The sequence below is a fragment of the Calypte anna genome, chromosome 13 (assembly GCF_003957555.1).
Source record: "Calypte anna isolate BGI_N300 chromosome 13, bCalAnn1_v1.p, whole genome shotgun sequence".
NCBI classification, from domain to species: Eukaryota; Metazoa; Chordata; class Aves; order Apodiformes; family Trochilidae; genus Calypte; species Calypte anna.
Window position 1 is genome coordinate 7633864 of NC_044259.1, and position 26614 is coordinate 7660477.

A 26614-nucleotide genomic window follows, 5' to 3' on the forward strand; every position below is an offset into this window, starting at 1 on the left:
GTCTGGGCTTTTGGGAGAGGATCTGCCCAGTTATTCCCCACCCCCCCACCTTGCTATTTCAGCAGGGCCACAGTGCTGCCCAGCCCAGCACCTCTCTGCCCTGATCACTGCTGTGCATGCACCTGACCCAGAGCTCAGTGGTTTGCAGGGGATGCTCTAGACAGACAGCCCAGTGCAAAGAAGAGAAATTCTTGCCTTCTGCAGGCACAGGTTAGAAGACCAGAAGCTCCTCCATGTCATTTCTCCAACGTGAAGCTTGTTCTCCTATTCTGCAGAGTGCAGTACACTCATTTGTTTTATTTTAAACCATACTCATGCTGGCATTGTAACTCCAACCTGGGGGACTACGTCACAGCAAGGGAATGAGGGGTGCTGGATTTGCTATTTTTAACTCTTTCTCCTCTGGGGAGGGAACTGAAATCCAATCTCCATCCTGAGTTACTGTATAGATATTAATGCAATGGAAATGGGAATTCAGACTGGAGGTGACAGCTGGCAAAGGGAGCCCTGGCGTCACAGAGGGGACAATCTCCCCATAAATAGGATGTAGAGAAGGAGTATATATTACAGAGCAGTCTCAATGCCATCAGGGTGTGCTCAAAGGGACAGAAGGTTCAAGCCCAGCCACCCTCCAAGCCAGCCCCATTCCAGGGGATGACTTTACAGCTCAGAGCCAGCAGCAAAACACCATCAGGAGCTTCCCCAGAAAGCTTCAAATTCCTCTGTCTGCTCTTATATACTGGGAAGGTGCTTTCTAGAACAACTGGGCTCTCAGCAGCTGTGCTCCTGGACTGGAGAGGTGTTGGGGGGGGGGTGTACAACACAACCAGGACCACAGCACGAAGGGCACTGCCACATCCCAGTACAGACATCCTAACCCACCTCACTGCCTGCAAACTGAGACTGCAAGACACAACATCCACCCTCAGTGAATAACTATGGACTGTTCCACAAAAACTGGGCAAACCCTCATTCATAGAAGGGTTCAGCAGAGCCCCAGTGGGGTCCTTATAGCCACAAGCCACACAGCACAGAGAGTGTTTACTGCTTTTCTTAATCTCTGTGATCCCAGCCCTAATTCTGTTCAAGGTAACAAATGGAGCCTTTAAGTGGTCATAAAAAGATTGCACCCACCCCCCATGGAGCTTATTTGAGACACCTGGCCATGCATATGGGTGCTGGAGAGGGGAGTGAGGGGAGTGTGGGAGGCACCAGGGCTGTGCAGGTGATGGGGTGCAGGGGGGACAGGACCTCACCAGGGAGAGCTCCGTGTCCAATAACAGGTTTCAGGCACCACAGGCATTACAGGATGGAGCAAGGGCTTGTAGGCTGCTCAGGACAGTGTCACAAAATCTGCATCACCAGCTCCTTGCTGCCAGGTGCCCATCTCTCCATCTCTGAGCATCTTCTGGGAGATCTGCAGAGTACAGCCCCTTGGCTTTCTTTGCAAGGGGTCAACAGAAGGATGCCCCTGAGGAGACAGTCCTCTACCAGCAAGCACCCCAAAGTACAGAATGAGGTGTTGGCCAACAGTGGTGACAGGGGCCCTGTCACCTGAGGCCTCTCTGTAAGCCACTGCTCCAGCCTGGCCTCCCTGATCCTCCTCCAGCAGCTCAGATCCATTCCATTGCCCCAGCAGAGTCAGATCCCCCTCTGTGCTCTGCAAGGGCTCCCAGAGCTCCTGTAAGGCACTGCAATCTCCTCCAAAGCTGTTAGTGTTTAGCTTCTGCCATGTGTCTGTTTCAGTTGGACAGAAACTGAGCTTTTGATATTAAAAAAACAGCAGTTTTTGTTCCTCTTGCCATCTGTATGTTTGTGTATTTCCCCTACCACCATGATTAGCAGGCTGGGCTCCAGCCAGGTTCAGGAGGAGATCTTAGTAGATGCCTTCCCAGCAATTTAAACAGCTTCATCACTTCTTTTATGGATGCCCTATTGCAGACCTCATCACAGAGATCATAACAGCCCCAGCTGATGCTCCCAGCACCACAGCCAAGGCAGCAGGGATGGGGAGGATGCACTCCAAAGAGCACGAGTGAGGACCAGCACCCAGGCAGTGCAGGTGAGGATCAAAACCCCACACCATGAAAGGCAACAGGAGGTTTGCAGCACTCCTGCCACGTCCCCCAGCAGGGACCCAGCTCACCAGCACCCCAAGAGCTCTGCCAGAGCAAGTCCAAATCTTTGTCCTCTCTGGGGTGCACCCTCTCTGGGTGTCTCTCTGGTGCTGTGTACTATTTGCAAAACCAAGAGGATAAAATGAATCAGTGTGGCCCCAACAAAGCACAGAACCCAGCTGATGCCTGTAAGCTCTTATGGAAACTGGCAGAACCAGAAAACTGGCTGATTTTCCAGACCAGAGCCAGCCACCTCCTCTCTGCAGCACATCCTCCTCTTCTCACCCATCCACAGGCACCAAAGCTTGGAGAATCCCTGCAGCCAGCCCAGGGATGGTAAGGACTCAACCAAGCCCATCAAGACCTCAGTTTCCATCCCAGGCCAGTGCTGTTGAAAGCCTCTGGATGGGTTTTGGTAACTGCACCTCCCCCTGGCACACCCACCCTGCGCACCTCAGGCAAGCCCAGGCTGCTCCAGGTGCAGTTTCCCACATCTGCTCCTGCATTTCCCAGCAAAAGGAGAGTGGACAGGGAAAAGTCACGTTTGCAAAGCATTTCTGCTCATTTGAGCAGCTCTGGCTGCAGGAAGCCAGGATATGCTGGGCTCTCCATGCAGGACTCTGGGAGGGGAGCAGTGCTGTCAGGGTAACTGCTCTGCCTTGGCAAACCACATTCTGGTTCCAGGCTGTCTGATAAACAGACTTGAGCTTGCACATACAGACATCTGCCTGAGGCAAACAGCAGGACAGAAACATACAAGCAAATTTGGCAACTTTATGTGAATTAAATGTGCATTTAATTGAGATTTATGGAGGGGTGCAATAGCAATTGATTATCAAAATCAGATTATTTATGGGGGTTTAGCAACTATACAGGAGATTAATGTTGTTTCCAGAATAAATCCTCAGTAAATATACATTTCCCCAGTAATCAGCTAATAACATGTCATCCTAATTAGCCTCATGAAAGGGGCACAGAAGCTCTGACAAATACTGAAAAGATACATTGTGATCTGCAAAGCAGAACCAGAAAGCCACAAGCTGCACTCTGCCTCCAAGCCTCAGCTCCACTTGTGTCCCCCAACACCAGAACGTGGCCAGGGGATGCATCTAAGTCCCCACTGCCAGACCCAGTCCTCCACATCACAGCCAAAGACCCAGAGGATGCTTTATCCAAGGACAGAGGAGGTTTGCACCCTGGGGCCTGAGCCTTCCCAAGGCAAGGTCAAGTCACAGCAGCCACTTGCACAGCAACAGGGGAAGAATTAGCATGGCTCCTGAGGTGGGAAAAGGAAGCTTATTCCCAAGAGCAAGAGGAAAGGTGCACACATGCTCCCTACTTATACTGTTTTATATTCCTCTCTGCTGGCAGGTGGTGGTGCCCCATTAAACCTAAATGGATTGCCTGGGCTCAGCAGCTCCTCTCTTTTCCTTAAGTAGCATTTGCTCATTAAAAATATAGTTATTGAGGATTAACAGTTCTGACAGCAAGTGGCAAGGAAAGCTGTGCCATACAGCCAGCCCTGCCAGTGCCTCCCCTAGCCTCCTGCACAACGCTGCACAGCCCCATCCTGAGCTGGCAAGGGCCACCCAGTGCTCTGACCTGTCACCTCCCCAGCCAGAAGGATGTCTTGCAGGAGATGTCTCCAGGGACCTCAGTCCCTGGGAGGACGCAGAGCTGGTCCTTCTGAGGAGCAGGAAGGTGCTCTGCCACTCCCCATGGCCAGGGCAGGCACAGGACCATTGCTCTGGGATGCAGAGATGCTCTGGCAGTCACCATGGCAACCCTGGTACACAGCCAGGGCAAACAAAGCTGACAGGAGAGAAAGAGAGAAAAAGGCAAAGAGAAGAAAGGAGTTGAAATAGCAAAAACCAAGGAAAGGGCAACAGCCTGCAGTCATGGAGCAAAGGCTGGATGCAGGAGGGAGCAATGGAGTGGGAAAGCATAGGAATTGCAGACAAGGAACAAGTGGGGAGCTATCTTTAGGCTGCTTACCTTGGGATGACCTTCAGCAAGGCAACCCAGGGTGTATGCTAAGACTCCCCCAAAAAAGTAGTGTGTGAAACAGCACAGCTATTTTAGCAAAGAGAAGACGAGAGAGCCCACTGAAGTAATTTGTGCAGGAGCAGCTGGAGCAGGAGATTGGCACCAGGAGAGCAGTGCCTGTACCTGCTGCAGCACAGGGAGGGCTTCCAGGGAAATGCACACCTCCATCCCAGTGATCACACAACATGACACTCTCAGAGGCTTCATACACCCCCAACAACATCCTGTGTCTGACAGGACACAGGGTGGCCCAGTAATGAGGCCCAAAGGTGCCAGCCAAGCAAGGCTCAGCACTGGGCAGGGACAGAGGGGGACATGGGAGGATGAGGCACATTTAGAACAATAAACACCCATGAGTGTACGAGGGGTTTTGGCACAGCCATAATCCTCTCCCCTCCTCCTTCCCACACTGATGCTCTCCTCAGCTCTTGCATACGCCCAGAAACCCGACTTCAAAAGGAAGGGGGTGGGCAGCAGCAGGCAGGCAGACTGCTGTCTCCTGCTAAAAGCCTTTGGTGCCATTCATCAGGGTTGGGGGAAAAAAAAACCAACCAAAACAGCCTTCAACCATTGGGCTGGAGGCAAACAGCCAAGCTCTGCCATCAGGTCCTGCCGCCCAGCAGCCCTGTGCTTCCACCATGGCTCAGACCCAGAGATTTAACCCTCCCTTCTGGACAGGGTGGGTTTAGCCCTCCCTTCCCCACCTCACCTCCCTGCTATATATATGCCTAAATAAATCCATCTGTGTACGGTAAGCACCAGAGATCCTCTTAACCCTCCATGCTCTCCACTCTGGAATGGAGGCTAAGCACTGCCATGCCACAGGCAGGGGAATTGGGGCATTCTCCAGTAACAAACCCATTCATGCAGCTCAGCTCATCCACACTGAGGTCACAGCTCCCTTCCCTGCTCACATGTCCCTCCCGAGTCGAAGCAATGGTCTGTCCCCAAGCCACATCTCCCAGCTCCTCATTAGTGACAATTAACAGGCAATCACCAGGCCCAGCAGAGCTGGCACTTTTCAGGGAACAAGCCCCCTTTCAACAGGGCAAAATGAACGCGTGCTTTGTTGTGAATTCTTTTGGGCTTAAATGAGCCAAAAAACTGCCTGCCAAGGAACAAAATTATTTCCCAAACAGGACCCTTTATGCCACCTGACCAGCCAAGCAGGGAGCCAGGGCTGGGGCAGCCACAGATGACCTCTCCTGGCAAGCCCTTGCTCTGCCACATGTCTGTGGGATGCTCTCACAGCAGAACACAGCAAAAGGCAGGTGAGGTGGGATCAGGACTGGGGGTACCCCCTGCCTTGGGGAGGGTAACAGGCATTTGCCAGCTAGAAGCATGCTGCTGGCTCTGTGTCACCCACTTCTCCTCCAGAAGTGATTTCAGAGCAGGTGAGAAGCTCCTGAGAGCCAGCAGAATCCAGCCAGGGCAGGAGGCACCTCTTCACCCTGCCCAGGCAAGGGGCTAGGCCAGTGTTTGGCAAAGGAGGGAAGGCTGAGACCTCAGCACCCAGAGAGGGTGGCTGGGCTTGGATGTCAACTCCTGTGCTGCAGGATTTAAAAAAGCTGTGGGCTTGAGCAAGAGAATGAGACTGGCACATAGGTGAGTGGCAACCCTTTGCCACTGTGTGTGGCCAGTGTCAGGACTGGGCAGCACACACTCTCTGCCTTCAGTATTTCCCAGCTCAGAGCCAAACAGGGCTAAGCCCATCACCAGCCTCTGCTTCCCTGGGTATTTGCCTCACTGATAAGGAAGTTAAAAAAAAAAAAAAAAAAAAAAAGAGACAAGCAAGCAAGAGGGAGATGGCCTGGATATGACAGGCTGGCAAGTTTGACAGAGGAGTCTTATTAGCAGCCTTTTTTTCCCTGCAGTTCAAGCAGGGGCAGAGCCAAGCAGAGCTTCCCAGCACCAAGCAAGCCCGGCCGTGCAGAGCTTGGATTGCCAGTGGCAGAGCAGGGGCAGAAGCAGCAGCTGAAGGTGCTGGGAGGACAAGAGAGAAGAGCAATGCTGCCGTCTTCTCCACAGCAGGAGTTCCATCCTCATGCCCCAGGATGGGAATTCCCGCTGTCCCTGCAGCCCTTCCTCCAGCAGAGGGGCTCATCTGAGCCTGTGCTGTGCCCGCTGAGCACACGCGGTGCCTTTTGCCGCGGGGTATTTGGGACCGCGGGGATTGGGTTCAAACCCGCAGCTCCTCTGGGGCTCAGGGATGTGGGGATCAGCGACTGCCACTGAACCTCCACCGGCTCTCCAAGGGGAAGGAGAGGAAGGATCTGGCAGATCTCGAAGCTGACTAAGAGCTCTGAATGCCCACTGGCTCTGCTGTACCAAGTGCAAGCCAAAGCAATTAGCATTTCTTGGAGACACTCCGTGCTATCTTCTCTGAGTGAGGGGGAGAGCTGCCCGGAGCCTCTTCCTGGGATGGAGGAGATGCTGTGGTGGCAGTGACAGAGCAGGGCTGTCCCACTGAAGGGACAGTGGCTCTGGGACCACTGCTTCAGCCAAGCTCTGGGTAACATTCTCCTCACTCAGCCCCAGCCCCAGTCCCAGTCCCACCACCACCAGATTTGCCTCTGGGTGCTGCAAGCTGTCAGGCAGCAGCAAACCCAAGAGAAATAAAGAGCAGAGAGGCAGTTCTCAACACAGATGAGCCCAGAAATGTTTGGGCCATCACGCAAGAGCAGCAGCAGCCAGCCCAGGCCACCCACAAGTCACAGATTATTTTTAAAAGCTACTTGTAGAATGCACTGAGCACCCACAGAAGAGACAGCCCAAGCTGGTGCTTACCCCATCCCTATCCCCCTCCCTGCACGTGCAAGGAGCACATCTCACAGCCAGGCTTTTTATAGGGTTCCCCATTCCTGCTGGGCATGCAGCTCAGTGTGACCACACCACCCCCTCCCTCAGTAATCACTCACATGCCGTTCACTAGAGTCTTTCCATTCCTTCTCTAGCTGTTTCCTCTTCTCTCCTTATTAGGGATCCACCTACCTATCCATCTCCTCATTCTCTCCCCCTCTGTGGCTATTTTTAAAACGCCCTGAAACGCTTTCAACTGGTAGCATCCTCAGGGATGTGAGGGATTTTATATGTAACCCATTGTGAGCAGTCATCACCACATAACTCATCATGCAGGCAGTGACTTTTTTCAAAACCAAGGGAGGGGAGAACATCCATGCCTGGTCCCTCAGCTCTCCCCAGCCAGCTCACTGCCAGGCACCCCTGTCCTAGCAGGGAAATATTAGGTCCAACCCATTCCTATCCCAAGGGGCAGCTGGGGCAGAAAGTGGGACAACAGTCTAAGTCCTCTCAAGTAGCACCTGTGGGTATATGAAGGGATGGTTTTTCTCACTGAATAAAAAGCTCTGAGCTGGGATCATCAAGCTGAAGGAGGGCTTCCTTGCTGAGAAGATGGCTGTGGTTTCTCCCTATATGCCCATGCACATGTAAGCTTCTGCACTTGGTTCCCACACAAACTGACAGTCAAGAAATGGGGGATATGTTGCTCTTGCCAGCAAAACTCCCCCCAAAGGCACAGCCAGCCCCAAGAAATTAATTTCTGGCAACAGTCTGGATAGAAAGGGAAGACCAGGATTTTCCTCATCAGCCCCAACCTCCAGCCCAGCTTGGATGGAGGAAGAAGCATTCAGGGACAATACAGGCACTGGACCAGCACCACAAAACCCACTTTTGCCCTTTATCAGGTTATTCCTACAAAAGATCTTCCTCTCCCTTCTCTCCCAAAAATCTGGCCAGCGATCTGACACATGTACCAAAGCCACCCCTTTGCCCTGGCCCACCCGTGCCACCTATACCCCAGCACAGCTTGGCAGGACCTGAGGGCAGGTGGCTAAAATCTTCCCTGCCAGGGGAAGGCTCAGTGGCTGCTGGTGCCAGCGAGGGGCGGGCACCCTGACCCAGCCGCAGGACAGCATCCCCGGCGGCTGCCAGAGGGGATTACACTCTGCATAACCTGAGAGGTGTCCCACAGCCTGCTAATGCGACGACATCCTCCGTGTCACCGGCGGGAGCCCTTTTGACCAAGTGTTTTGTGTGTATCTGAAACAGAGGCACCAGCTCTCCAGGAGCCCGGACTTGGTCACATCACTCAGCCGATGCTTGGGTGACGCAGCTATTTTTAGCACTCAGCAGGTTAGAGGGAGCTCGTCTTACCTTGCTTCACCTTCTCCATTCTCTGAGGACCGGGTGCTGATGCAGAAAGTGCCGAGGAGGTAGGGGAAGCTCAGCAATGGGGAGGGACACGGCCAGGGTGTCCCCAGCCCAGCGCAGGGCAGCCGAGTGGAGGGAGAGTGGGAGGGTTCGCAGGGACGGGCGCTGTGATCCGAGAGGAGACAGAGGCTGTGCAGGCAGAGCCGAGAGCCGGGGAAGCCTGTACTCAATCACACTCGGAGGACTGCTGCGAGACCAGCAGAGAGAGGGAAAATCCGGAGCAGAGCTGCGTGCTGGGATGGCAGAAGATGCCTGTGCCAAGCTGCCCAGCACACTGCCTGCCCAGCACTGCCCTACCTGGGCTGCATTTCAGCTGGGGATGAGTGAGTGGGGTCTGCAACACCCCCGGAGAAGCTCCGGGATCTCTGACCCAGTCCCTATTTCTCTGGGCCAGGCAAGGAGAAGCTCTCCATGCCTTTGCTGCAGGCACTTGACCGCTGATCTCCAGCTTGCAGAGCAAACAAACCAGGGGAACATGCAGTAGGTCCTTCTGGGCATCCCAGAGACCTGTTTGCTGGTGTAGCCACACAGATATCCCAGCTGCTGCAGACATCACAGCCACTCTCATCAAGCCACTCAGCAACCGAGACGGCCACTGCTGTGCCCAAGCCATCCTGAGGTTATTTTACCCAGGAAGAACACTCAGTGGGTCAGTGAATCAGGAGACAGGCAGGACAGCAGCAGCAGACAGCCAAGCCCTGATGCAGCCCTGCCTCATGGCCAAAGCCAGAAAGTTCTTTCTTTCCAAGAGGGGCTGCTGGGGGAGGCAGATACCCCTCTGACACAGCTCTGGAGCTTGGATGGGCTGCAGCTCCTAATGCACAACAGCAGCTTGCATCCCTCCTCTTTCTCTCCTAAAGCTTTTAGCAGGGAAAACTCCTTCACTGGGGGGTGTAACCCAGGCACCCTGGGGCAGCCACCCTGCAGGGATGCTCCCTGCCTCCACTGAGAATCCAGGCTGGGCAGCAGCTGCAAGTGGGAGATCCCCACCATGGCGCCTGACATTCCCCAGCAAGAGCCAGGGAACAACCCACCCGGTCCCCAGCTGCTTTAAAATTAGCTCCTCTTCACAAAACTCTGGGCTGGGCAGTCCTCTTTGGGATTCCTCTGCACAAAGGAGTCTCCAAGGCTTGCAGGAGGGTGGATTTCAGGAGGAAAGCAACAAGATTTTCAGGGTCAGTTAGTTCAAAACACAGAGATGGGGAGGGACAGGCAGTGCAGGACACCAGTGAAATGCTACAAATGTGTGTGTGTGAAGGCCACTGAGCTGTACTGAGAAGCCAGGCACCTGCCCTTTGGCAGCTCAGACTTTGAGCCCTGCTCTAGGTTGTGCTCATCTCACTCAGCAGCAGCTGACTGCAGCCTGGCTGCATGTCCCTGAGAATCAGTCATCTAATTCACTACTGGGAGAACAAGTCAAACCCTGAAACTCAAATTCAGATGCAACAGATTCAAGTTTAGCTGGGGAAGGGCTCCAGGTCTCTCAGTCCAACAGCAAAGCTTTTCACACCCCACAGCAGTGTAGTGCTCTCCAAAATGCCACTTGTTGCCAAGAACGAACGCAGAAACTCACAGGATGGCTTCAAACCCTCAAGCACATCTTCTCTTACACTGAGAAACCCTCCCCTCAATGATTTTCCTGGTTGTCTAGTCCCAGAAACAAGATTCAAAATGGAAGTGGAGTAAAACGTTCATGAACAGATAAAACCAAGTGATGCTGGGGGCCCAGAGGACCTTGCCAGGCTAGAAAGGGTAAGAAGAAAGGAAGGTCAGAGAGACTGCATGAGGAAACTGTAGTACCAGCTCCTTTTTCTTCCAGGTCTCCACCCTAGGCAGCAGAGAAGACAATCAATTCCCAGGCCAGGGCTTATGGCTGGTACTGATAAAGCACTGACAAGACTATACCCAAACTGAAAAATGCATGGATAAGCCATGCCCAACCAAAAACCTGAGCCAGCATCAAATAAATGGGAACTGGGCACCCAAGTTTGCTGCCACACTACATCAGCTTGGTCCTGTAAAGCTTCAGACAGTCCTTTTGGCCCTACTCTCGCTGAGTCCTTGCCATCACCAGTCTATCCCCAGGATGCTTTCTGAAGGTGCTGCAGTGCTCACAGCATAGAGGTTCTGTGGTCTAAAAATACCTAATTAGATGTTCCAACCACTTCATTATGGCACCATCAAGACAGGACTGCAGGGTCTGGCAGGAACTTGGTGGGTTTGTCTTGACTCCTTTGCAGCTTTGAGGAGAACAACGAGCACCACATTGACTCCTTCCTGACAGCAGGACAGTCTGTCAGTAGTCCAGCCTGTTGGCATCACAAATCAAATTATCTGGCTAAACTGACTGGCACTTTGTCATTAGAAAACTTGCTATTTATTTCATAAGAGCATCGTGGTGAAGTAATTCAATTGTTTCAATTGACTTTATAGCATGCACTTCATCGGCCTGCAGGGCCACTTTCCATGGCTTCTGCTCCTCAAAAGGCAAACTGCCAAGAAAGCAGAGCCTGAACAAAGCTTGGTGAGAGGACAGAGTCTGTCCACCAGCCTGAGGACAGAGAGAAGCTGCCTGGGTTCTGAATTTTCTGGCACTAAAGTGAGTGCTGTGGGTGACTGTCCTTTGGTATGGCTCCCAGGAGAACAGAGAGGACAATTTGTACCAAGTTGTTCGTGGCAGTAGAGTCAGGTTTGGGTGTCAGCTCAGAAGAGCAAGATGTGGGGGGAGATCCTGGAGTTCTCCTTGGTACCCAAATTCTGCAAAACACAGTGCTAGAGCCTTCCTTGGAGAAACATGGATCCAAGGTAAAGTTCATGGCTATGTTTGGAGAGGAAAGCAGGAAAGTTGCTTTCCATCTCCTGCAAGATTACCTTACACCCATGTCCCTCCTTTCTTCTCTCTCCCACCTGAACTCTTGAGTCAATTCCAACTTTACTGAAACTCTCCTACAAATCTCCTCAGAGATAACCTGCCAGAGAAGGAAAAGCTCTGCTTGGAGACTTGTCTCTTTCCCCACTGAATGCAGAAAGCCTGTCCAGCAGCTCTCTGGGGAGCCCGAGGGCTCATCCAGAGCCAGTGCCCATTTTCCCATAAACCCAGGGACTCAGCAACAGAACCACTGCTCCAATCAGCATCTGACTCTGCTGGGTCCTCCTCCACTGGAACTGTGCTTTGTCCCCAGTTCATTCCATGCCTGTGGCAGCCTCCAGCTCTGCTAAGATGAAACAGGCACCAGTGCTGACCAGGAACCCCAAGTTCTGTGCCTGGAAAGGATCCTCTGCACCATAACACCCCAGGTCCGACATCACTCTTGCAAAACCAAGAGCCTCCTCAGAGGCAAGATGCAAACACTACTCACTGAACCATCACACTGATGCCTCTGGGTTCACTACACTTGGGAACAAAGCAGAAACACCGTGTCCTCCTCAGCAGGTCCTGCCCTGTTGGGTGGGGACACCCTGGTGAATCACTGAGCTGGGGATGTGCAGCACCAGGTGATCTCTGTTTACACAGGGACTGAAGAGTTGGGTTGGCTGGTAAACACCTTGTAACCACCTGTGCCCAGAGATTACTGAGTAACAACTTAGTGGATCACCATGTAACAGAGAGCATGGTTTAGGAAAGATGAAAATAACCAAGCAAACACGCTGTGCTCATCAGGCACAAAGCTTTCCAGCCCAAATGCTTAGCTAGCCAGCCTTCCACTGTGACTCCTTGCCCAGCTTTGAGAGTAGAAGAGCTTCTGAGCAGGAATTTGAGGTGTGCCAAGGTGTGGGATGGTCTGGGGAAACCACTTTCCACCCTGCAAGAGCTCTCCATGCTCCAACAAGCTGCTCAGAGGACAGAAGATGGAGTAATAGATGGCACTGCTTCCTCCCACCCTGAATTAACTTCCCATGGGGACAGAGTCTGGTGTCCATCTCCAGGGTGCATGCTGGAGGCAGAAGGGAATCTGGAAGATCTCTAGTTTGTGAACCAGTTTCAATCACCATTGCAACACTCAGTCAGAACCTGACAAAACTGGTTCCACACAGCAGTTCACCAGGGTTTCACCTCCCCCAGGAGGCGTGCGTGGCTTTGCTCAAACCAGGGTAGCCCTTAAAAAGGGGCACCTTGATCCTGTCAAGACTTCCAGCATCCCCACCCCATCCCAACAGAGCTGGACCATGTGCAAATGCCATCTCCCCTGGGTTCCACTAGGGTGACCCCTACTCACAGACTGTACCCACTACATGGACCTGCAGCACCCAAACCCAACTGCGACCTTCAAAGCAGCAGACGGGATTATTCAGTCATTTCAGAGAGTTCTAAATCCCTGGGGCAGCTGACAACTTCAACCCTGTACCTTTTAATGATGACGAAGATTGATCACATTTAAAACCCTGCACCAGGCCAGTGTGAGGGAGAGGTTGAACCCAGATAGGAGGTTTCACAGGGCAATTTTAAGGGATGTTCTCTTGGGGAAGGCTTTGTACTACAGGATCCAGCTTCAATGGAAATGCAGAGCAGCACTGTTAGATCTGTTTATGAACGTATGAATCCATTTGCAACCAATTAGCAGTGCTAACTGGAGTGGGAGGTATAAACAATGTAAATATCAACATTATGCCCTTGGAATGCTCACCACACACCTGGTGAACCCAGGAGGAGAGGCCACCTTTCCAGCTAGCACAACCCTTGCACCCTCAGGGCCACTTGGTCTGCTCTGCAGCCTCAGGATATGAATTTACACTCAAAAATCAAGGGCCTTTTCCTCTTCATCTTAAAAACAAAATTTCCATATGGCTTTGCCTTCCTTGCATGATGGGACCCATGATGACATGGGAGCTCCAGCCCTGGGACCCATGCCAGGGTGAAAAAGCAAAGCCCTGTCCTCTCAGCAAGGGCAGGCAAGACTCCCACATGGTGTGCACACAGCATCACCAGAGATACATCTGTACAGCCTGGCAAGGCCTGCACAGAGTTCCCTGGAGGCCTCACAGGTAGTTCTGCACAACAGCATGGCTTGAAGCCAGCCATGGCCCACAGCCCCACATTTCCTGCCTCACGTCAGCTTCAGACAGGATAGAGGTGTTATCAAAATGCACCAAAAATAAGACAAAAAGCAGTGGTGTGAATTCACATATCAGATTGTGGCATTTTATCCTCAGCTGCTCATAATATTGATTTGTCAGCCCCCCAAGTTTTGGTGCTGCAGCCACAGGTACACCTGTGCATCACCACCCCATGAGCAATCTGCCTTCATCCATTATCTGTCCTCTTGCTGTGTCTCTCCCCTCTCTTCTCTCATCTGCACAGGTAAGTCCTGTGCTCCAGGAGAGAAACCAAGACTGGGGAGGCTGGAATGCAGCTGAGCCTGCAGGTTGTATCCCACCATATCCAGCCCTCAGTCACCACAGGGTCTGGGGGAAAACAAACCAAAAAATTCAAAGCAAGACAGCAGCAGAGCTGACCATGTCTTGGAGGCAGAGATGCAAGCAGGGCTGGGAAGCCAACAAGTGGCACCAAGCACCCCTGAGCCACTACCAAAGAGCTACAAAAGCCATTGCAGTTCACTGCCAGATAGCATCAGTGGGGTAAAACAGAAATGGCACAGAGGCACTGGTACAAGGCTCCTGGGCTCCATTTTTGTCTCTCATGCACATGGATCTGAGGGGTCCAGGCTGGGTAAGGATGTGCAGAGCTGGGTGAGGCAATAGTGAGAGGGGACACAGCTTCTGTGTCAGAACATTCTGAATTAAAAGGTGACCCCACACCCCACACCTTGCTCACAGAAGCAGACAGCAGAGGGCCATCACATTGCTAAGAACAGACAAGAGCCAGCATTTGAGTATGGCAAACCCTGCTTTGAGCCCATCTGCAACTAGGAAAAAGTATGGAAGCTAACAGGGCAGAGCCCACTACCTTGCAGAGTTTGCACAGTGCCTGTATCAGGTGTGGTCCCAAAAGTGTATCAGGTGTGGTCCCAAAAGGATGCTAAGTAATTTGTAATTAATCAACCCACAGCACAGGAAGAGATAACAGCTGTGACAAAGTTCCCAAACCTTAGCTGAAACACACAGCTACTGAAAAAGGTCATGGCAATAGCTGTGCAGATTGTAAAGCCACCCAAAAGGCTGAGCAAGTGCCACAAGTGGCAACCTGATGCTGGCAGAGGCCAAAGCTGATGCATGGAGCAGTGATGGGCCCAAGGTCACAGAGCAAAGCAGTGGCAGAAGCAGCAGCACCTCCCAGGAGACTCCCAGCTCCATTGCCTGCCCCATGGCCTCCTCTTGTGAGCCATGCCAGAGCAACAGGCAGGCAGCACGCTTGGGGTTGCTGGCACCTCTCTCTGTACTGGGGAGGACCCAGTAGGAGTTTTGTGGTGCAATCAGCCATAACACACCAGTGCCGTAAACAGCTCTTATCACTATCAGCAGCCAAGCTGACTATTAAGAGCTGGAAAGGAATCCCAAAAGGAAACAACACACATTTGTCAAAATTGGCTTAGAGGAAGATTAACAGTCCCACCATTTGACCACTCTGGCCAGGAGCACCTGGTGCCATCCCAGCCCTTCACAACCAGAGCCAAGGTCATCATCAGATGAGGCAGAGGGAGAACCCTTTGTTATCAGGCATCCAGCAGGCCCCTAAGGATCAGCCAATTTTTTCCTACCCGGGCACAGCCAGCCCTGCTCCCCTGGAAAGGGGTTTGCTCCTGTCCCAGGTGCAGCTCTTGCAGAGGGCACCTGGAAACTTCTCACCTCTGAGGCAGCTCAAGAGAGCTGGAATCACCTGTTCTGTTACCTCAAAGCGTGCCAAGGCATTTTTCACAGTGTTTTACTTGGGAACCACCCCAAGCCCTCAGATTGAGAAATCTCAATGCACGAATGTGATGGAGAAGTCACTGCTCTGACACTTTCTGCCTGAGGGATTTCTCTCCTTTCTTCTCATAGCCTCTAGGAACCACAGAAGGGAGGGCAACTTCCTCGGGCAAGTCATCCCAGGAAGATGACCCTCAGGTGGCCATCAGGATGGACTCCTTTGGCTGGGGACTCACTGTTTTTAAAGAATGCACCAAAGCTGTGCCAGGGAGGTGGGTACAGATGTCACACATAATACCACTGAGGAAAAAGAAATTGATTGTGACTTGATCACACCTGATCAATCTTTCCAGACTTTGCAACAAGGACACAAAACCAGAAGTAACCAGACCAGTACCAGATGCCAGTTCTCATCTTATGCAGCACATTTCCAAGCTCTGCTGCTTTAGAGAAGCATACATAGTACATGAGTGCCTCTGTCCCTGTCTCTCACACAAGCACAATAGAAACACCCACATCCCTAGCTGCAGGAGATGCATGTTTTCCTGTATTGCACCTGTGCTTTGCTCAGCTCCCTTTTTTTCTAGGTCTCTCCTCACCCTGCTTCTCCTCCACACCAGCTGTGCTCCCAAAGTCCATTTATATGTAAGGCAGCAGCATCAGCAAGTGAGCCTGCTGCCTGTCAGAGTGCTCCTGGCTCCCTCTCACCGTGTTCCATATCGACATTTTAGTCCATCAGCTGCCCTCCAAACCCCAGAGATCCAAGCCAAGAAGTACTTGGTGGGAATAAGCACCATGGCTTAGACAACATGAAAGAAGGGCCAGCAAAGCCAGGCCCTATCAGACAGCAAAAGGCAAGCAGGAAAACACAAAATTCATCCATCCCATTAGGCTTGTCAACCCTGTTATGTCATTTTTTTTCCTTCCCGTTCCTCCCAGCCAGATCGGTGCAACACCAGCCCCGTTCCCACCTCAAGGCAAAGGAAAACCGTACTTACTGCTAGTGCTCATCGTGCCGGTGCCGGTCCCCCTCCGTCCTTCTCATCCAACAAAAGGGGCAAAGACGCTCTTTAAATCCTCTTTTTTCCTCTGCTCTCCCGCCAGTGGGAGGAGGCTGTTTCTCTCCTTCCTAGGAGAAATATTTCCGTGCGATCCAGCGGCTAAGGCATCCCGAGGCAGCCCCGGCACCCAGCTGGGCTGTGTCCCCGCCCGCCGCCGCGCTCACTCCCGAGCGTCCGGACGGCAAGGTCACGGTTGCGGGGAGTGGGTGGCCCGGGGGAGGGTCTCGCGTGGGAGCGGGGGACCGCGCCGGTCGGACCGAGGCGCAGCCATGCACTGCGGAGCGCGGCCGCGGCCGCTTCTCTTATACCGGGGTGTGGAACCGCGGCGGGGGCCGCGCCTGCCCGCCCCCCCCCCCTCCCGCTCGCCCCGCCCCGCCCCGCCGGCTGGGGACCAAGGACCGGGGAGGGGCAGCTCGGGGGGCACCGGGGAGACAACGCGGGGCACTGCGGGGGGCGGCGGCCCGGCCCCGGGGGGCGACTGCGGGATGCGCCGTCTCGGCACCGCCGCCATCTGCTGGGCACCTCCGGGCCGCGGTCCTGCCCTGTCCCCTGCCCACGGTCCTGCCCGTTGCCCTGCCCGCGGTCCCTACCCTGCCCGCGGTCCTGCCCGCCATCCGGTCCTGCCGCTGCTTTGGCCCTGCCTGCTGCCCTGCCCTCGGTCCATCCCTGCCACCTTTGCTATCCTGCCCTTCCTGCTGCCCTGTCTGCAATCCTTCACGCCGCCCTGCCTGGTGACCCCGCTCACTGCCCCGCAATCAGCCCTATCTGCTCGCAGCTCCCAGGATGCTCCCTCCTTGCCACGGGGCTCTCCCGCACCGCTCGCTCTCCGGCCTGGCCCTGCGGTGGCTGAGCCGGCAAATAAACCTTGTCCCAGGACAGAGGCACCGTGGAGAGGGATGCAATCTACGGTGAAAAAATGGATTTCCTCCAGTGACAAGGTTTCCCTCTGCTACTGTCTCCTGGAAACTGTCCAGCCTGGCCATGCTAGCTGTCTCGGCAATCCCCTGCAGGCAGCCCGGCTATCTGTCCCAACTGGGAGCAAGGAGGAGGCTGTGGTGTCTGTACACAGAGAGGAGGATGGAGAGTGGGCTCTTCCCTCACGAGCAGCCTCCCTCTGCTAGCAGCGCATCAGGATTCCTGAAGGGCTTCAAAGCCATTAGCTCCTTGTTTTGTTGTGAGATGCTATCTGTCAGAATAAAGCTTTACCCAGCCGAGCTGCTCCCAGCCTGCGAGTGGAGACAGAGCTGTGCCCGCCCTGCCTGCAGAGCCCCCAGGACGCTGGCGCTGAGATTCAAAAGCTACGGTCTCACCCCTAATGAAAGGGTTTTTCATGCAGCGTGACAGGCGCTGCATCTCTCCCCCTCCTGGGGCTGGAGTGCAGCCCAGAGAGGGCCTTTTGCTTTCCCTTTCTCTCGCTGTGTTATTTGCGGCAGCAGATGTTTTGCAGTGACATGACAAGACAGGTAGCAGGTCGTGTGAGCTCCGCCTGTGCTGCCGGTGACAGGCAGCTCGCTGCCTGCAAGCCCTGCTGCCTGTCCCCTTCGGGTCTGTCCCCTCCTAAGAGGTGTCAGGATGGTGATAACATCAGGACCAGCAGCGGGGTCAGGGGTGTCCCCGCAGGGCTAGGGGAAACCAATGGGACAGGATGGCTACGGTTGCCCCATAATCACTGATTTTGAGCCCCTTTGTGAAGTTTCCCTGTGTCTGAAAAGTGCCCGGGGTGTCCCCTCCTGGAGGGAAGGGCACAAGACCTCGGCACAGCGAGGCTCACACCTGTGGTATCAGTAACGTCCATTTGGAGAGTCAATAAAACAGACACGATGTGAGCTGGTCCCCACGGTTCAGCGAGCTAATTAAGCTTCTTCCGCTGACCTGGTTTCCAAATCTTGTTAACTTGCTGCCTTTAGAGCAACTTGAAATTACCAGCACAGACAGGCTGAGGTTGCAGAGGGCTGTGGAGGTGGTGGGTGGTGGATTGCAGGGTGCTTTGGTGGAGCTCAAGAGGCACCAGCACAGAAACCCTTCCTCGTTGTCCCTTCCCAGATGGGAAGTCTCAGCACCCTGGAGCTGCACCAGGGAGAAGGAGCAGCGGGCACTGCCAGTGGGCAGGTGGGCAGGGCATCCCCTGCCATGGGATTTTTGAATTTTGGAACTGGTGAACTGATAGCAGGGAGCTCAAATCCCTGCCACCCCCTTATAAACATAATTCAGCCAGTGACTCCCACACAGAGACCTGGGGTCCATGGTGCAGGGCATTGGTCAGAGCTCCCCAGCATCTGTGCTGTCCCAGCACATCTTGGGAAATCCCTTTTCCTTTCCTTTGACAGAGGAAACTGGCTGTGAAAGCTGCCATAGAAGGGGTGTTAGGGATGTCTGAGGCAAGAAGTCAGAAATGAGGAAATGTCAGGATGTTAACACAGACTCCTTTCATCCCTTTGTGTCTGTGCATCACAACACACTCTCTCACAGCAATTATTAGATGTGTATTTTTCCCAGAAGGCGCCTGTCTCATTCAGTACCCAGCATGTACCACGTAGCTCAGGCTGTGCAGAGGATGCTGCTGCCTGCAGGACCCTGACTCGTTCAAGTGAAGAAGGGACACAGGAGCAGTGAGGGTAAGAGGACAGAAGAAAAAAAGGTGCTGAGAGCGCCACCTGAAACCAAACTTTCCCCACCAAGTCAATAACTGTGTTTCTTCTTTCCTGATGCCTGGCTTGAGCAATTGATTGGCTGGTTACAGGGAGAGCTGGAAGTTTCTGGTTGCATGTGGAATCACTGTGAGCTGGGTTTGAAGTGTATCCTGTGCTATACCAATGCTAAGAACATGGAGAAAACCAGGTCCAGCATCTCTGCAGCTGATGGCCTGGGATAGCCACCAACCCACACGTGTCTGCTGAGGCTGTGCAAAGCTGCTGTCCCAGGAAGGGATGTTTGGTCCCCTGGGGTATCCCCATCCTGCTGCCACACATTGGAGTATCTGGGAAAAGCCTGGGGAGGGGGATCTCTCCTCTCCCCTGCATGACTTGGGACCAGGAGAAGAATTGAAGAGGGGAATGGAAATATGGTACAGCAAGGTCCCAAGGCCAGGGGAGATATGGCTAGGAGAGGCACCAGAGATTTAAAAGATCACAGAGGCAACTCTGTCCTCAGAGTGACTGGAGGGGTAGTTGAGCAGCAGCCTTAGCCCTGACATTTCTGTACTACTTGAAGCCATAGCATCCCTTTCAGCACACCTAGAAACAGACACACATTCATCACATGGAACAACGTTCAAAGTTCTCCCTGCAGGAGCCCTGGCTCTCCACCCACTTTCTTTCCCCTTTGACTGGCAGTCATCTTGGTGAGCAACCTTCAGTGTGGCACCCTGTGAATCAGGAGGAGTGGAAATGCCTTGCCCAGAGATTCCAGCTGCAGTCCTGCTCCAAATGTGGCTGTGCCCAGAGCCACCAACTGCCCCAAACCACATCCCTGCCACCCCAAGCTGCCCCACAGACCTGCCTGCATGTGTGCTGGCAGCAAAAATCTCTCCTTCCTCTGGCAAGATTAAGTCCAAACAACAGGAGCAAGATGCTGTGGGGGCCCCAGCCCAGCCCAGCCCAACGCTTTGTGTGGAGCACTAGGAGGGCTGCAGAGAAGCAGGACACTGACTCATCGGAAGCTGGTGACATTTTCCAAAAAAAGCTTTTAATTCCAAGGGCTGTTCATGTTCCCAAAGGCAGGAGAGAAGCCTGAGGGGTCCGAAGACCCCAATTATACCACAGCACATGGTCCTGTGTCATGAGATGGAGGAAATTCTGCAGCACTGGACAGTTCCCACTCATTTTTTCTCTAATTCCCCTGCCTCTCCTGTGAAGTGAAAAAGGTTAAGTTAGGAATGGTCAGGTGCTGCTGCCTGTACAAAGCCAGACTTGCTCTTCCAGTGATGACAGAATTACTTTCTAGATGCTTGGAGATAAGTATTTTGAGTCGCTGGAAAACATAGCAACTGGGACGAGAGGGATTGAACTGGGTAGTGGGTGTTTCAAGAGGGCATCCTGGGAGGCCATGGTGGGACCTGACAGCACAGTTGCTGTCTCATCCAGCACAGGGCCCACTCCTCCTCAGTCACAGCAACCACAAAGTCATTTCACCAGTGGTTTGGCTTCCTTCCAGTTTACACAGAAGCACAACAGCCCTTCCCAGCTATTCCCCATGTCAGCAGAAGGAGACACAGACAGGCAAAGGCAGATGTTCTCCAAGGCTGCCTGCATTAATGTTGATAATCAAATGATACATTATTTTCAAGCAAGCTCACATTTTCAGTCATTAATTTTAGTGCTGTCCAAATAGTTTCAATGAAAAAAAAAAAAGGACTTGGGGGTAGTGAAGAGCAGTTGTGAGCTGGATTTGCTCCAGGCAATGCTGAAGTTCACCATAGCCAATTTTGCAATCTGTAGCCACCCTGTAAAGCCAGGAAAGGATGCCCGTGCCATGCATGGGAAGAGGCTGCAGGTCCTCTGGCATTATCCATCTTATCCAGCCCCATCACAGGGGCTGAGTCCCTAGGTCAAGTGCAGATAAATATTCCCAAATCAGAAATCAGATAAGTGAAGTGCTGTGGAAGCTCTAAAGTAACTCATCCTGAATGTCAGGAGTGATTGGGCCTTCACCTCCCATCAGGACACCAGCAGAGGAGAGGTGCTGCACCATTTACCTAAGAGGGGTTAATGGCAAAGGCTTTGGGGCACTGGAAACCAGTGTCAGTCCTTAAACCTGCAAAGGACTTCCACCCTGACCCTTCAGGAGTGCTGATGTCCCTGCACAGACCCTGCTGCTGCAGCAAGCTGGAGAAGCTGAGGAGCATATTGGGTGGCTGGAAGCAAGGCAGTTATCAGGGTTTATTCCCTGAGGTTGGGCATCTGGGGACTGCCTCTGCTCTCTGTGCATGCAGCTGAGTTATGTACACCACACTGGTGCAAAGCCCCTGCTCCTGGCCCCTTTGCAGGGTGAGCAGGGACCCCATGGGGGACAGCTGCCCCCACAGCCTGGCTGGCAGCTCCTGGGGCAAAGCAATACAAGGCAGATTCCTACCAGCTGCAGCTCTGTCCCCCGAGGTACCTGACCTGCTTTCCATTGCCAACCATGTTTCAAACCCATTAAAGGTCATCGGAAGTCGGTTTATTTTTAGTTTTCCCTCTTAAATTGCCCTGAAGCAGCAAGGACTGATGGAAGGAAGGAACATCCTCCTCCCATCAGTTGCTAGCTCAGGATCCCAAGATGTAGTTAATGGACAGACTTGCCAGCATAGACCACTTGTTAGACAGCCCAGCCCTGGGACCTCTCTACTCATAAAAGCTGACTGGCACACCTCCACCTTCCAGAGCTCCTCAGGGATCATCAGCTTCTTGGAAAGAGCAATTCACCCTTCACAGGTTCTGCTTCTCTCTTATTGCTGGAGGGGCATTGTCATGATAACTGTTTTTTCCTTTTGTTCCTTATATTGTTTCATGGATAAACTGAGAATCAGGGTGATTCCAGGAAAATCTCAGGGAACTCCTCACTCTGGGGGGTGGTGGCAAAGGTCAGACCAGGTCTCTGGACCATGCTGCCCATTGCAGTTCAGGAGGAGACCAACATGACATAATTAAGAAAAGGTAATTTCTTTTTACACTTCTAAGCATGTGAAATACTGCAGCCATAGCTAGCCTTAGGTAAGCAGTGGGTTATCTCTCTTCTAGGAAATCTTGCTTTTTTTTTTTTCCCTTTCCAGTCTAAAAATGGAATGCAGACACTTAAATAAAATTCCCAGAGAACAAACTGAGAAACACCAATGGGATATGAATCCAAGTGTTGGATTAATTAGCTTAAACTGAAAGCTTCATTCTGATTTCAGCCTTGGCTTTATGGGAAAAAAAATGAAAGCAACAAAGCTCTGTAAGTTGAAATTCAAGATGTTTCCACCCTGAAAATATCAAAAATGAGGTACTCAGCCTCACTGAGCTGCCTTTGTTGCGTCTAAAAGGAAATGGCATCAAGACTGACACCTTAACAAGCAGCTTGGCTCATTAAGATCTTAAAAAAACCCCACCTAGATCAGGCATAAACAATTAATCTTAGTCAGTATTTCTATTTTTTTTCCAGAGGACAGCTAAAAATACAGTTGGGTTTTTTCCCTTTTTTCCCCAAATTATTAGAGAGATTTCTTTCAATATATTCCCATAACTGGTGAAGCTTGAGCTGTGTGAATTAGAATGGTGTGGTTAATATGAATTATGGCACTGCTCATATCAGCACTTGCTGGGCCTGGCAGTGGGGGAGAGCAGGCACTGAGTTTTGCTTTTTGGTGCTATAGGTTGCAGGAGAGGGCTATTCAGGGATGTTGGGAGGAAAAGAAATACAGAGGTTGGGTATTTTATACTGTTTCTAGTCTGAAGATTAACAAATTGAATTTTTGTGACCATTTGCCTACTGTGGGTGAAATTGAAAAATGAAAAGATTGGAGATCCAGGGGGTTGTGCTCACTTTGTCATTTTTTTATTCACCTTCCTTGTCCTGTGGCATTTCTGTGCCAATGGCAAAATAAGAACAGGGGTAAGAGCAGAGTCAGGGAGAATAATAAAGGAAAAGAAAGACTTGAAAGGAGAAATACAGGAAACTGAGAGGCTAAAATGAATTATTTTAAAATTTTTATTTTCTAGAGTTATTTCTAAGTGAAACACATCACCTTTGGAAACCTCTGCAAAGAGGACAGCTAATGCTTTGAGCAATTTTCCCTTCTGATTTTCCAACTTCCACCTCTATCCAGTGCAGGCACCTGAACTAAGACACACTTGGCTACACATCCCAGGCAGGGTTTTCTCAGCATGTTTCCCTGACCTGTGGTATCTTTAATACAGAGACAATAAAAATCACCACTGGAACTGAGCATGGCTTCACTGACTGCTTGTTAGCATGGTGCAGAGAGGCTGCAACCAGCATTTCCCAGCTGTGTGCTCACAGCACTCCCTTGCAGATGGACTCCAGATCCTCATGTTTCCCTGGAGATGTTCCTCCAGTCCCGGCCGGTCACACTCATGTCCCCACTGAGCCCGACATTACTGCTCAGGAATGCCAGACCCGCCGAGCCTTCCCCTCCCCTGAGCCTTCAGAGCCTTCCCTCATTTTCCTTGCACAGCCCTCGCCCATCCAGGGTTGTTTTCCCACCCCGTTCTCATCCCAGAGGACAGGTGCGGGTTGCTGGTCCCTGCTGGCTGCGGCAGGTTCCGAACCGCTTGACCCGCACAAGCGGGGAGCGGGAGGTGGTGGGTGCGCGGTGGCTGCTGCCATCTAATGGTTCCGAAAGTTTACAGTGCAGGAGGGAGGAGCCCGGCTGGCCTGTGACCTCTGCCAGTTTGGGAGATGAGCGTTTCCTGTCTCCAAGCCTAGGAGAAGACCCACAGAGGGATCCTGGGGCAGGTCAAGTGCACTGCAGCACCCTGCTGCCTGCAAACTCATGGAAGCATCAGGATTTGCACACTCAAACTCACCTGGAGAGATATGATGGTGTCTCCCAGCAGCCAAGTATCCCATCTGTGTAGGGAGGTGGTCAGTGCAGCAAGTTTCAGGCAGGGCTGGGCTCCCAATGCCAGCTGTGTCCTGTGTTCCACATCCCTCACGGCAAATCCCAACCTCCCAGACTGGGATCTCCCTTCCCAGCTGTGGGCCAGCAGAGAGGAATCAACTCAGGTCACTGAGTGAGGTTCAGGTTCAGTGAGGCAGAGAAGGCAGGAGAGCTCTGAGTCAGATCCTGCATGAACTCAGTGCCCCAGTGTGGGCTCTAGGCCATTATTGGCATCCCAGGTCCTGCCTGGTCATATTCAGCCACCAATGGCTGCCAATTCTCCTGCATTATTGATAGGATTAAGGCCATTAAATATTCTGTCCAGCACTGGGCAGAGATACTTCCAGCCTGGGAGAGAGCAGGGATGAGAGGCCAAGGAGAGAAGCTGTGATTGGGTGAGGAAGCAGGAAGGGTTGAGCTGGAGGACTTCTGTGTAGCAGCTCTTCCATCCATCAAGAGAAATCAGCTGGCCAAGAGGCAATTTTCATCACCTGAGGACTCTCTTCTGCTGTGCAGACCAGGTGAATCTGGCTGCGGCTCAAAGTCTGTCCTTGTGAGGCTGATTCCTGAGCTGGGTAGACATTTTGGCTGGATGCACCACCGGGCCAGGCTTCACAGTGGTGGGAGAGCTGATGAAAGCGTTAGCTGTTGACACACTTGCACTCAGTGGTGGGAGAGCTGAGAAGCAGTGTTGGGGTTGGAGCAGCAGGAGGCAGTGGTTACAGGTGAGAAAGACTCCTTTTCTGCAGGTGACATGGAGAGCAGCCCCTGCTCCATCCAAGCAAGTCAGGGGTATGGGACTGGGCTGTCTGGGGACATGGGACAAATTGAGAATGTCAGAAGCACATGACACATCTCCTCAAGTCCCCTTGTGCCCTCCACCAGAGTGTAGGTGTCCTTGTGCAGGATGGAGTTGCACCCACCTCTTGCAATCTTGCCAAAGCACAGGCAGGAGAGACCTGACAGGAGTCAGAGGGAGCAGGGAGGAGTATCCCTGAGGGTACATGGCAGTTTCATGAGCTCTTAGCCAAGGACATGAGTTCCAGGCTCTCTCATCAACTTGGAAGAAGCTGCTTGAGAGGCAGAAAGGAGGTTTTCCCTGATAGTCCTGTGCCTAAAAAACTGCTGTGATGTCTGATGCTGTGACTGCCTCCCTTGCAATCATTGATAAAGCAGTGGTGGTGCTGGGAGGTCCAATAGCTCTTTCCTGCACTGGGCAAGGGTGCCTGAGCAAGGCAGTGTGATGAGCAGTGGCTGCTGGGGCAGGATGGCTGGGTAGGAAAGCAGTGATCCAAAGAACTCAAAAGGGCTTTGAGAGGCAGCACAGAGGTGCTCCATGCTTGCAACTCCTCTCCTTGCTGCTTCTCCTACACCCTTATCATTAAATCCTCTGTACTGAAACCAGTGCCTCTGAAACTCCTGCACATGAAATATTACAGTAGGCTTGTCCTTGATGCCTCCAGATCTTCCTGAAAGCTGAACTGGGAAAAACACCAAGATGTTTGCTCAGGGGTGAACTAGAAAGCCCCTTGTAGCACCAGCAACACAGTGGTAGGCAGGGGCTGCAGAGCTCTTAAATTCCTGGAGCTCAACTGTTTGGCTCTGGTCCTTCCTTTTTCCTTCCCAGTCCTTATCTGTGGCCTCCACTTCCCTGGTTCTGTCTCCACACAGTCTGGGAGCTCCCCTGGGTGATGACGCTGCACCTCTGCCTTTGAACGTGGTGCTCACGTTCAGAGAGCTGCAGGCAGGAGCAAGGAGGATGCTCAGGGTTCACAGCCCAAAGCCAGGGAGGAAACCTCAGAGCAGCAGCCTGGGCTGCTCTGCACAGCTCCCTGGCACACAGGTGGCTGCTCTCTGTGGGAAGGGTGGTCCCAGCCTCTTGACCCACACGGGCATTGCAGACACCCGTGGTCTGTTTTCCAAGAGTGCTTACTTCCTCTGCCTCTTTTTGGAAACAATGTGAGAGGAGCAGACCTCAGCAGTTCTGGAAATTAAGCGCTGAGTTCAGCTCAGTTCAGCTCCAGAGCCTGCTTAACCCCTTAGCTGCAGGATGGAGCACATTTCCCAGTGTAGGCAGTATCTTTGGGTTGCTGCACAGGACAGCAAAAAGTAATAAATGTCTTAGAGGTGCCAAAAAAGTCTTGAGTCAGAAATACCTTAAAGCCAGGCCTGTCTGGCTGCATGTCAGTGACTTGCCATGCTGGTTTTGCTGCAAAACCATTTCACTGCCCCTGTATTCTGCAGCTGTGCATGAACCCCCTCTTTCCTGAGCTGCCTCCCCCTGCCAGCACAGCAGGAAAGATGCTCAGTACCTCCCAGGCTTGGGCATGCAAACTATAGTGGAGATACGTGGGGACAGGTGCTTGTCCCTCATGCTCCTCTGTGCCCACCCAAGCAGCCTGAAGGGCCCAGGATTGCAGGATGTGTGGGCATGGTGTGGGCAGGTGCTTATCACTGCTCCGTGGCTGTCTGTAGAGGTCAAAAGCAAAAGAAAGTGCAGGAATGAGGAAATGTCTCCACTGGCTGTGCTGGCCTCTGCCAGCTCCTGTTCTTGTGGCTTCCTCAGCTGCAGGGCTGGGTGGGCTTTCAGAGGAGGAGGGAAGGAAAGCACTGCTCCACCTCACACCAAAACATCCCCCCCACCCACAGCAGAGAATCAAACCCATGAAACTGGAGGTTTTTTGACCTAGAACAAAATGTTTAATCTTGTTTGCCTTTTTCCCTGGCTGAAGTCAGGTTTAGACTGACTTTCTTTTTCTTTCAGATTAATTTTTAAA

At 52.6% G+C, this 26614-nt stretch overlaps 1 protein-coding gene across 1 annotated transcript in view; it reads right to left on the minus strand.

Moving 5' to 3' along the window:
* The window catches only part of ABLIM3 (actin binding LIM protein family member 3), a 47942-nt gene extending 31448 nt beyond the window's left edge, over nt 1-16494 (minus strand). Inside the window, exon 1 of the mRNA XM_030459276.1 lies at nt 16196-16494. Coding sequence (XP_030315136.1) covers nt 16196-16208 — 13 coding nt within the window. The 5' untranslated portion in view covers nt 16209-16494. The remainder of the gene's footprint in view (nt 1-16195) is intronic.
* Nucleotides 16495-26614: the final 10120 nt, after the last annotated feature.